The sequence below is a fragment of the Terrapene carolina genome, unplaced genomic scaffold (assembly GCF_002925995.2).
Source record: "Terrapene carolina triunguis isolate 2854851 unplaced genomic scaffold, T_m_triunguis-2.0 Scaffold96, whole genome shotgun sequence".
Classification (NCBI taxonomy): domain Eukaryota; kingdom Metazoa; phylum Chordata; order Testudines; family Emydidae; genus Terrapene; species Terrapene triunguis.
The window spans coordinates 45,984,742-45,997,256 of NW_020664447.1; the positions used below are offsets into that span (position 1 = coordinate 45,984,742).

The 12,515-nt window shown below is 40.6% G+C and overlaps 1 protein-coding gene across 1 annotated transcript in view; it reads right to left on the reverse strand.

The window, feature by feature from the left end:
- The window catches only part of RYR3 (ryanodine receptor 3), a 575,267-nt gene extending 565,395 nt beyond the window's left edge, over window positions 1–9,872 (reverse strand). Inside the window, exon 1 of the mRNA XM_024202042.3 lies at window positions 9,726–9,872. Within this exon, the coding sequence (XP_024057810.2) occupies window positions 9,726–9,872 (147 nt within the window). The remainder of the gene's footprint in view (window positions 1–9,725) is intronic.
- Window positions 9,873–12,515: the final 2,643 nt, after the last annotated feature.

The window sequence follows — 12,515 nt, forward strand, 5'->3', positions numbered from 1 at the left end:
AAAAAAAAAAAAAAAAAAAAAAAAAAAAAAAAACCCAGAACAATTTGAAAATTGGTGACATTTCATTTTCTTAATTGAAATTATTAAATTGATTAATAAGTTCATACAGTTCTATTTTTACTTTTCCCTGCTATTGATATAGTATAATATCTAAGTGAGTGTTTGTTTAATTAAGTTATTTTTAGGATGATTCCTTACAACTTTGCTAAATATTAAGCAACTTGTCTATGAAACAGGACATGTTTTAACTACCTACTTGAAGTTCTGTTAAATGGCATCTATGTTTATTCTTTAATACAATGATTTCTAGGGTCCTTGGAAACCAATTATTCTACAATTAGGTGCTGTGCAAGATTTACTATTTTAGATCATCAATACATCAACTCCAATATCAGATTCTCTGCCCATGAACCATACCTGATACCTCAGTAGAAGGTGGAACATTGAAATAATACATTGACTGTACACTGCTGTGGGGTGAGTGGGAGGATTTTCCTTTATGACCCTAGAATCAGTAGAGCACCTGTCTTAAAATTGAATAAATTTCCTGGGGGAGGAGGGAGAGGAAATAAAGCTCCCGTGTGTGGTTCTCAATCATTAACTAAAGTTCAATACGATGAGAAACAGTAATGTTAAGTGATCAAATTAAGGTTGAATAGTGAATTTCATTTCTTATTCATTCTTACATGTGAGTCTTAATTGAAATATGTATGTAGAGAAAGTGACTTCTAAACTTTGAAAGAACCTTTAATCACGATTTCTTGTATTTATAGCATTTGTTTAGGAGTGGACAACAGCAACCCTATTTGCATACACATACACCACACATGTAGAGGGGAGATCCATGTTATATTTTATGACTACAGTTGTTTTTTGTTGTTGTTGGTAGTACCATTGTGCCTGGGAGCCCGAGTCGTGGACCAGGGTCCCATTGTGGTAGGTGCTGTACAAACACACAACAGAAAGACAGACTGGACCCAAAGAGTTTACAGTCTAAGTAAGATTGCCTTACTTGGTTTCTGCCCACTAATCTATCTTTCCTCAAGAAGAATTATAACATTTCAAATACAGCTGAGCAAATAATTGATTTTTTTTGGTTCATAGGCCAAACTAAAAAATCCAATTAGTTTTAAAGTGAAACTGGTTTTTTTACTTCTTGCTGAAAGAAAAATTGTTTGGGCCAAACAAACATTTCAAATGTTTAAAACAAAAAACATTGCCCAGTTCTATTTCCAAACCATTAACCAGCTTCAAATTGCTGCCCTCTTATTAAATCACATCAAACTGAAAGGTTTCCTCCTTTTTTCCCCCCAACCCCATTGTGAAATTTCCTCAAAGAATTAAACCTGCCTGAAGCCCAAGATTACCGCTGTCTGGATTGACACAATTCAACTGTGACAGTGTACCCCATACGGCTTTATGGGGAGGGGGTGCTTATAAATGTATGTATGACATAACTGGAATATGTTTTGTGCTGCCTGTGCCATGTAACATATCTCCGTAAAGGTTATGGTCTACTATATCTATTCATCCTATTTGTACATATATATCATTTTCTACTTGAGGTTAAGAATATGGGCTGTATGCTTGCTTGGTTTCTAAGTAAGCTTTGGGAGGCATTTGGTCAGCTTCTTTAGGAAGGAATTCGCCAGGTTAAGTACCTGATCAGGAAACACTTGGAGAACAATGCATCTTGGAATGCTCCAATCCACATAAGAAGTCTCCCTGGAGACATGCAAGATACCATGTGGACAATGGCTTTGGCCTGTAAAGACTGAGTCATGCAGGGACATGTGACTTGCCCAGGTGACTCCAGAACTCCATCTTGGAGCCGGACTTTGCATAGGAGGGAGGGTCTCCACCCACAAGAAAGAGTCTATTTAAACCCGTGGGAGACCCCTCCATTTTGTCTTCAGCTGGCTAAAGAAGGAGCCTCTCCACCCCCCCAGGAAACTGAAGGAAACTGAAACAAACAACAGTAACTATAGGGGGTGTGAGTGATTGCTGGACCCAGGCTAAAAGGAGATTAGCCTGTAAAAGGGAGCATTCTGGAACTGGTGAGGAACTTATCTGTATTTAGTTTGATTAGACATAGATTTGCGCATTTTATTTTATTTTACTTGGTGACTTACTTTGTTCTGTCTGTTACTGCTTGGAACCACTTAAATCCTATTTTCTGAATTTAATAAAATCACTTTTTATTTAGTAATTTACTCAGAGTATGTATTAATACCTGGGGGAGCAAACAACTGTGCATATCTCTCTATCAGTGTTCTAGAGGGCGAACAATTTATAAGTTTACTCTGCATAAGCTTTATGCAGGGTAAAACGGATTTATCTGGGTTTAGACCCCATTGGGAGTTGGGCATCTGAGTGCTAAAGACAAGCACACTTCTGTGAGCTGTTTTCAGGTAAACTTGCAGCTTTGGGACAAGTGATTCAGACCCTGGGTCTGTGCTGAAGCAGACGGGAGTGTCTAATTCAGCAAGACAGGGTGCTGGAGTCCTGAGCTGGCAGGGAAAACAGGAACAGGGGTAGTCTTGGTACATTGGGTGGCAGCTCCCAAGGGGGTTTCTGTGATCCAACCCGTCACATCAACCCTGGAGCAGTGACAATTTTCTATTTGTAAGAATTTAACAACTCTGAAGGCTGATATTTCAGGGTTCTCCCAGGCTAGAAACGGGGGGCTTTACAAAGTTTGGAAACCTGAGTATCATCCCTCTCAATGCCTTGAAAAGAATTTTAACTAGTAGCAGAAGAGCTGACTGGATGTCTCAATTCCACAGGATTGATGCTATTGCTCCAGCTTTGGAACAGTGTCTAAGAGAAATCCCTACAGTGTGCCAGCTCCCCCCCTCCCGGGGTCTCACTCTTCCTCCAGGGTAAGTCATGTGGCTTCACTGCCTCCTTAGACTGGACCTCTGGGCCTTCAGAACTCCTGCTTCACACAGTGAGTTCCGTTCAGCAAGTCCAACTGAGACAGACTCCTGATGGAGATTTGTACGCTCTTCAGGGATTAATGCACCTCACCAAGCATTTCCAGTGACACTCTCACAAAACTCTAGGGTTTATTCATTAACTGGAATACAGCTTAGGAAGTCCTTAGGACAGTATAGGGAGCTGAAGGCTAAAGCATAGTGCATTCAGGTTAGCCTCAAGCCCAGCCAAGAGGTAGTGAACCCCTTGGTTCAAGTGTTGTCTTGGTCTGACCTCCTTTGTCAGATTCCAGGGGAGATTCCCCAACTCCTTCCAGCAGCCAGCTCTTATCACCTACCTCATACCTCTCCAGTCCTTGAATCTTGAGCTGGGGATTGTTGTTCAGCTTCTAAGGAGAAGCCCATATCCCTCTGGGTCATTGGTTGCTAGGTGTCAATTTCCTGGCAATTGAATTTGCCATTGTCTTCTCAGATGCTCCACTGATATGGAGACTAAGGCCCTGACACCTAGGCAACACCCACACCTATTTCTCTCACCCTGCCCTGAGAACAACCAGTCCTTTCCCACCCCTCTAGGTAACAATGCACCATATAGGGGAAACTGAGGCACATACAGGATTCATAAAAATATTACAAAAAAAATTCCTACCTTGTCACCTCAGATTCCATCAGAAGCATCACTGACATTGCACTAGGGTACATGCTGTGCAATATCAGCCCTGGTGAAGTCAGTCATTTGTCATAACCATCCTCCTGCCCATAAAAGGATGTAGTCCTGATGCAAGGACATTTTTCCACACCAATGAATCAGTATGAGTCATCAATTTCTTGGCTACTGACCAGCACAGCTGATGCAGTTGGAAATCTCCTTTTGATGACGAGATTAGAAGATTTTATGAGTAGGATTTTGGGTGAGGTAACTCAATGGGTGGGCAGAAATAGGAGCAGCTGGAGCAATACTATTTGGAGGGAGGGATGGCGGGGAGGTTGAGTAGCTTGGTGCCAAGAAGCAGATACAACTGGGTGTTGTTTGTGTGGTAGAAACCAAAGGGAGGGGAAAGAAGACTAGAAAGTGGCTGGGTTGGAGGTACAGTAGTATATACTGATAGAGTATCTTTAAAGTTAGACTTTATTTCTGGTGTTTTCTAACAGTTAATGGAAGACAGACGAGTTGGACTTTATATTCTGTTATTTTATATATAAAAAAAACTCTACAGAGGAAAAGGGTAATTTGTACAATTGTTAAAAACTGTGGGAACAAGAAAAGCAAGGGGAAATTTAGAAGTGCAAAGTGGAGGAGAGATGGAAAAATACTACATGTAAAATTTTGTCCATACCAGTTCTTAAGGCAATTTTGTCTTACATTTTTGAGTTAATTTTTTCCCCTATGTTTCTTCTCAGACTAAGCAATCCACTTATGGTTGGTTAGTTTGATGCAAAACAAACAGTTAGGTGGCAAGAGACATAATGCCCATGTTAATTCAGAGAGAATATGGGGGAGCCAATTCTATCCCTTTCTCTAGCAGCATAAAAGGGCTATACAGGAGCTAAAGGAGCTGTGGGAGAATTCCACTTAATTTGGTCCTACACTCCTCCCCACCCTCAATAGGCCTGGCATAGGCGTTTTGTTGGGGTGGATGCTGAGAGTTGGAGGGGGCACTCTTGTAGCCCTTTGTCTGTAACTTCCGGGTGCAGCTTTTTAGGGTGACCAGATGTCCCGATTTTATAGGGACAGTCCTGATTTTTGGGTCTTTTTCTTATATAGGCTCCTATGACCCCCCCCACCCCCTGTCCCGATTTTTCACACTTGCTGTCTGGTCACCCTGAGCTTGCTGAAATCTTCAGTTATGAGACTGACTGTTGTCAAAGACCTCTCCCTAGTAGTCAGACACTTCTGAAATTTCTAGTTACATCCCTGCTCAGAGATATCAAACTGGTTAGCAAAGTATGAGCAGCCACTCTGTCATATGGTGAATCAAGCCTCTCAGATCGGTGTTAAATATTTGAAAATGGAGACCAGCATGCAGGAGTGAACATAATAATTAGTATAGAATATAAGATATTAAGTGGCTGTGTGGCAGATGGATTGTTTTAATGTTTCATACTTGCACTGCAGTATCACCAGGGACGCAGATCTGATAAGACTACATCTGCTAGGCTTATCCAGAAAGAACTGTCTTTACACAACATTAATCAGGAGCAAAGTGTAATGCTACAGTATACTCTTTTAAAGCTATGGTTAGTTTTTCTAATAATAAACCCTGGCTAATACCAAGAGTTAGAGATGGTCTAAAGTACAGTACATTGATTCTAGATATTAATTTCTTACAACTAATTCGGATACTCATGCCCATCTCCCTTTCCGCACCCAGACAATGGAAATCTAGCACTTGATATTAAAGAGTTTAGGTGAGTAAATGTGCAATGATCTTGACTGTGAGCTGTAATTGTACATCCAAATAATTAGTGAGATACATGAAAGATCACTATTGTGCACAATTACTTCAACTACGTGCAACTGGCTATGTAAATGTGTACAACATGTACCTGAGTAAACTTCTAAAAAAATCAGCCCTAAGTGTTCCGCCTAGGTCGCTGAGTGAAACCCTTTAAAAAAATTAGCCTCCATACCTTTTTTTTACAGATAGAAGACTGCTGCACTCACAGTACATTAGATGGAGCAATTTAATTCTCCTACCCATACATTCTTATGTAATGGTTGTATTCTGGTGCATTTTTTCTGCACACTTCTGCAATTATATCAGTGAGAGAAGCCATAAGGGGAATTGGAGGACAACAGCAACCTGAAGTCAGGAGCAGAATACACAATTAAAAAAATATTGTTAGGGTCATTGTTCTCTGTCCATAGCTAGAATTTATAATAAGTTTAAGGGAAAAAGGTGTGTATGCATATACACACACTGTAAGGATCCATGGAAAGCAAGTCAAAGTCACTACACTTGGGAAAGAAGAATCACTAATTTGTGTTGCGATCCACCTGTGATTCATTTGGATGGGGAATGGAAATTATGTCTAGTGGGATGAGGTCCAGCAAAATGCCAATGTCTTGCACATTAATGTCCCATACACTCACTTATCAATCTTACCCCCCAACACCATTGACTGTGACCTGGAAAGTTAGTGTGGCCTACACTCACTAAATGTGAGTATAACTACTTTCATTTTGTTTCCTTCATCAGTCCCCCGTTACAAAATTATTATGCGAGTATTTTCAATGGAGCAACATAAATGCTGTCTGATTCAACACATTACCTCATATTTGGTTGGTTTGGAAACAAGAAAAGTGAGAAATAAGTTTAGAAAAAAAATAGAATGGATAAGAGTCACTGGCAATCTCAATCACAGCAGTAAAATCAGTGCTGAGGATAGACTTGATTGAGAGTGTCTCTCACTCACCAATCCACACTGGCCAACAGTGAGATCTTTCCAACCCTTTCAACACGTAATAATGATAAATTACGCTGTTTCACATTATTTATACACAGTTTCACAGAAGCGCATGGTGCTTTACACACACGAGTGGTTATAATCTGTTACCCCTTGTGGTATGTTACAAACAAAAGGGTATGGGGGAAGGGCTTTGAAGGACAGTGGTAGATTGTGAGATACACTTGTTACGTATCAGATGTTTGTTTTGCTTGCTCCCTTCACAGACGTCACACACACACAAAATTACTATGTCTCCAGAATAAAGGTTGGGGCAGATGTCATTAGCTGAAGACTAATTTAAAGAAGCAATTCCAAATATTATCAAAGGCAACACTAAATAAAGCTCAAAAGATGAAGATTGTAGCAACTATGTAACTGTACAGACCAAGAGGAAAATATATCTTCATCCTGAATGTATAGTCCATCTTCAAAATGTTTCGATAATAGCGGGGGTGGGGTGGGGGGTGGGAGTGAAGAGTTATTGTTAAATTAGTAAGTCTAATTATTTATTTCTGTTATTCACATCACAGTAGCACTTAAAGGCCCCAATCAGCTAGGCACTGAATACATACTCATAGAACAAAAAGACTGCAAGCTCTTTGGGGCAGGAATAAAATATATATGAAAAAAATGGACAAATTTTAGAAATGAATACAGATATCACTTCACCCATTATTGAAATGAAGCCACTTCTATGTGAGAAGATTGTAGTCTTAAAATGATAACACAGCTAAACTACAGAATAGATTGTCTGGAAGTGAAGAACACCATATCAAATGAAAACATGGGGGATTCTGCTTTACGAAAGCAAAATGGAATTTTGCTAGACCAACAGGGTTAAAACAGCTGCTCTTTAAATGCCATACGATATTTAAGGCTCACACGTGATTTGATCTTCTGTTTTATATGTCATCCTAAAGGAGACACTTCTAGTGCAAAGTGGCCCCAGCGCACTGGGCTCCTACGCACTCAGAAAAAAAGACTGTAGGTCCAAAAAAATGATAGCCCATTTTCTGATTGAGATGGATGTGTTCAGTAGAAGATTCTATTCTGAAGAAAGTTTGTGGAACATTCAATAGGTGAATGAGTTTTGGTCTGGGAAAGATTCCGATAGGCCATCCAATTCCACAGAGAAAAAAAAAGTGCAATGAACAGTTTAATAAGAATTGCTATGCTGTGTACATGCATGAGTATAATATTCAGGCAATAGAAGGTGTAAATAACGTAAGTTTTTATGGCCCTCATCACTAGTACCAGAGTACTTAATAAAATGATACCATTCCCTGTCAGTAGGCGAGGGCTGGAAAGGGTCTAATAGCAAGTCCCACTTCCTCAAATGGGAAGCAAGTTATGTGGAGAGGAGACAGCAGCAGCTGCTGCATTTGTGCCCTGCAAGGAGAACCTGGGACTGCAAAAGGAGTAAGCACAGTCCTGGCAAATGAAGAGGAGCAGCTTTCTTCCCCTATAATGTTCTCTAGTGCCAAGGAGAAGAAACACTCCTCTACAGCCTCCCCTCAACCCCCATGTGCTTAGCACTTCATTCTGTCTCAGCTGGAAAGGATCACAAGAGAGTCCCCCTGAACAGTGAGAAAGGGACACAGCAGCAGTCACTGCCATCTCACATGGCAGACAGCCCAACTTCACAGGGGCAAAGCTCTTCATGTTGTTATTGAGGAAGGGTGTTCTGTGAAGGAAACATCTTAGGCCTGGTCTACACTACGGGATTAATTCGGATTTAGCAGCGTTAATCCGAATTAACCCTTCTCCCGTCCACACTACAGAGCCAGTTAATTCGAATTAAAGGGCCCTTTAAATCGATTTCTGTACTCCACCTCGACGAACGGAGTAGAGCCTAAATCGATTTTGTTAATTCGAATTAGGGTTAGTGTGGCCGCACACCACCGAATTACTGTGTTTAAGTTAATGGGGTAGTGTGGCCGCACACCACCGAATTAATGTGGTTAAAAACCGAATTAAGGTGCTTAGTGTGGCCGCGCACAATCGAATTTATACAACCTGTTTCCCAAATTCGAATTATCTAAATTCGGATTAATCCTGTAGTGTAGACATACCCTTTGAAAGTGAAAAGATGAAGGACACTCAAAGATTTATTTGGAAGAGAGCACCTTCTCCCCAAGGCTGAGGTATCTATCAGGCACGTCTTGGGAAAGAGGCACCTCTCCAAATGGCAGTAGAGTGTGAGGGCGGGGGGGGGGGGGGGGAGACTAATCTTCAGTGAGATTATCTGTTTTTTCATGAACTTCTCACAGGCAATGAAGTGCCAATGACACTTCATCACACCTAACAGTTTACATAAGCAGTGGCAGCCGCCACCTCCCTCCCAGAAGTGATGTGTGGCAACCATCTATTTTGGGTGGTGAGCATGTCTAGTCTGGAATCTTAGCTTTTTAAAGTTGTATCACCGATGCTGGGGATTCTCTGTTCTTGAAACATTTTCAGCAATGAATGAGGAGTGATAAGGGTGTGGGAGGAGGGAACACACTTGAACCAACAGGATTTTCCTTTTGCCATTTATACTTTAACACATACTACGGTATCAGTATTGGGTGAAAAAAGGAGTTAAGAAAAAGGACTCTCCCCCACCACCATTAGCAAACTTAATGTGTGAACAGTGCTTGCTTAAAAGCCCAAACTGGTTGTCAGTAGGTTTGTATAAAGCCTTAAGGAAGAATGGTGTGAGGGCTGTTTATAGAAAATTACATTGGGTGCAGACTATTTCACTAATTAACACCTCCTAGCCAAATAAATCCTTCTTCCTTTTAAAATAAACCTCCTTTAAACTGAGAAAATATCCCAGGACAGTTCTGGAGCTGCCACCCCCACATCTGTTGGTGTCTCCCCACACAAAAGTGTGTTGTTGTCTGTGTTTGTGTTAGAAGAGGGTTACCAGGGGGCATTCTTGCCTGGTTTATTCATCATTTCAGGGCTCTCCCATCTGCAAAGCTTCTGTTAATGTCAGTGAAATCTAACCTATACAGAAGTTTCAGAGGTCAGATATTTGGCATGCAGCATTTAGAAACCCAAGTACAAAGTTGATGGGGACGCTTCAAACACAGATGGATTACAACGGAAATAGATCTCCCTATACCAAACTGATACCAGGCAAGCTACTGAGCAGATTTAAGGAAGAACCCATTGAGGTTGCCCAATGCTATTACAGCTCATCTTCTAGCATTGTATTTTTACTGACTAAATCAAGCCTCCCACTTTGCAAAGCCAGCACAGAAATAACATTTCATTTTTAATGCAATATAGCATGAACAGACACAAGACACAGTAAAACAATTTACTGCATGACCCAGAAAAGCAGATACTTACAGTTCGCAGGAACTGTATTTCATCTTCCCCTCCTTCACCCCCTTCAGCCATGGCTCTTGAGGAGTCAGCTCTGCTAAGACTCTGATTGCCTCCACTGGCAGCTTGCTGTGCTCGGTACAGCTCCTCTTCTCCTATCAGTATTAGCATATAGCTAATCCACAGCCATATAGGGAGCCCAGCTAACTCCACTGCACTGCAGACTGTCAGTCAACCCCCTCACTGCCAGAACCAACTGCGCCGCTTCTCCAGTTCCACGGCAAGCAATTCCTTTTCTTTCTTTCTGTCTCTTTGCCCCCTAGAGAAAAACCTATTGTTAAGGTATTGCAGAAAACAGTCCATGCATCAGTAGTTCTCCCCCACCACCCCTTATCAATGTCTGTCCAGAGCAGCGTTAATGGTGAAGTGTTAATAAAAGCAAAGCTCACACTTCCATTTTCAGAGATTAGGGTCTACAGTTTTGCATGTAAACGTAACCAATTCAGCAACTCTGGACCTACTGATTATACATCAAAGGATGGGAATACAGATCACATAGGAGAGCTGATTTTAACAATGGATTTTTCAGCCTGTTCACATTAATTTCTATTTATTGCTTCTCCGCATAAGCAGCTGTGAGTCTAATTGGCAAGACGATTTAATGGTCTAACGCCACTACGTGTAATTGTTAATGCTGTCTCTTTCAGTCGGAGTCATGCTATGGACTGCAAAGTTTTCACCTGAAGCACTGTGAAAGTGCACTTGAAACATGTTATTAGTGGCTCATATATATATTTCAGTTAAAAAATGATAAGGTACAATTATGTTAAAAATAAAACTTAAAATAACTTTAAATCCAAGTTAAAGTGAAACTCAAATAAAAATCTTTAGCAATTATATGTTACTTCATCCATAGCAAATGCTGAAATGAGTGGGATAAAACTGGAACACCACTTTCTCGAAGTTTGGGGTGTTCAGGTGTACCAGGTCCAAACTGACCATAAGGCTGCTATGTCCTTAATTCAAGGAAGTGTAGAACCAGCCAGGGAAGAGGGTTCCTGGATAGCAATCTGTCTTTCCCCAACCTCAGGACTAGGTCCCTCAAGGGTTTGCTCTCACTCTCTCTTTACAACTTCAAGGGTATCCAGGAAGAGCAGGATTTTTGTGGAGAAACAGTTGGTCTCCTGCTCCTATTGAGCAGGCACTTGCCTGAGCAGAAGTAACTCAAAAGCCGTGTGCTGACTTGGCCAGGCAAGTGCCTCCGCAAGAGGAGGTACTCAGGTACAGCTGGAGCCCTGATCAGCCTTCCTAGTTCCTATCCAATTCTGACAGTATGAAAATGGTGACTTGAATCCCTTGCAGTCATATATCTTTTTAAAATATTCAGATGCCGAATATAGCTGATATTTTTGTTGCTCTGGAAATCAGTTATTCAGTTTCAACCACACTTGAAAGAGGGTTGAGACCCACTCCTCCCATTGTTCCATCTCAATGCACAATGGGGAGATGAGAAGAGAGACCTCTCCAGAACTCCCAAAAGGTTTCTTAGGGAAGCAAAATATCCATGGGAAAATTCAATGAAAAGAGTGAGCCTACCGTCCATACCCAAATACATCAAAGCAGGCCACTCAGTGTTCCTCTGAGAAGACAGCAGCAGGTGGGAGCCTTGTGTCCTGTGTTCTCTCATCTGTCTTTTTACACTGACATTGGCATACAGTAATGTGTACTTTTGCTATGCTAGGGCAAGTGTTCTGTGGGGTCTTATAGTAAAACATACTATACAACATGCTACTGCATATGAAAAGTACCTAAACTAGAACCGAGTAATAAACTTTGCAAAATTTATATGATGCATGCTCTTAAACTGTACTTTAGTTTAGTTTAGAACATCTAGCTCAGTGGTCACCTGAAAGTAGTGACAGTTGATAAATCTGTTAAAATAAAAGTGGACTGCAGCTACAGAAGTAATATCTGATTTGGATTCGGAATACCCCACACATTTTAAAAGCATCGGGAATCTTGAGTTAAATCTGGCCCATTTGAAAACTATGGGCATTGTCAAAAACAAAATATCAAACATTTTATGCATACAGGGATGTTCAGTACCAAAGTTTGGTTCCAGATAATTACATTGAGAGATTCCACTAGGCACGTGAAATCAATTGACATCACTAGCATGCATATATCTCTGTTTTGTAAAAAAAGAGTGGGTACAATTCTAGCCCCACTGAAATCAATGGGAGTTTTGCCATTGACTTCAATGGGCCAGAATTTCACGCTCTACTTCTAAAACCAACAGATACATTCACTTTAAATATCCTCTTACTTTGATCTGAAACTCATAGCATTAAACCAGCACACAAAGAACTAACATTCTGCCTAATATCAATTCCCATCAGCAGTTTTGTTTGTTCATTTTTTGTTAAGGCTGTCAATTTTTCTTTGCCTGGCATTCAGTTTTACGAAGTACTCTACACATTATTTTGGGAAACAATTTACTGCCGCAATTAACAAAATATTTTGGTTAGATCCATGTTTTTAAAACTGACAAATGAACTGCAATACCACTGTACAGTACTTGTATTCTTTAGTTTTGTTCTGCTTAGTATTATGTCTATACATTTAATGAGAAATATATTCAGTTGCTATGGTGTACTGAAATTTATAGTCTCCTTAAGAAGCCAAAGCTGTCAATTTTTTCAGGTTTTCCTCTGAGATTGAGATCTAGCAGTTTATGGAGCTGCACTTAATCAGACAAGTCTCACTTTCACAAAACACAACCCCTTCGATTTTTAATTTCTGCATTCTAATTTG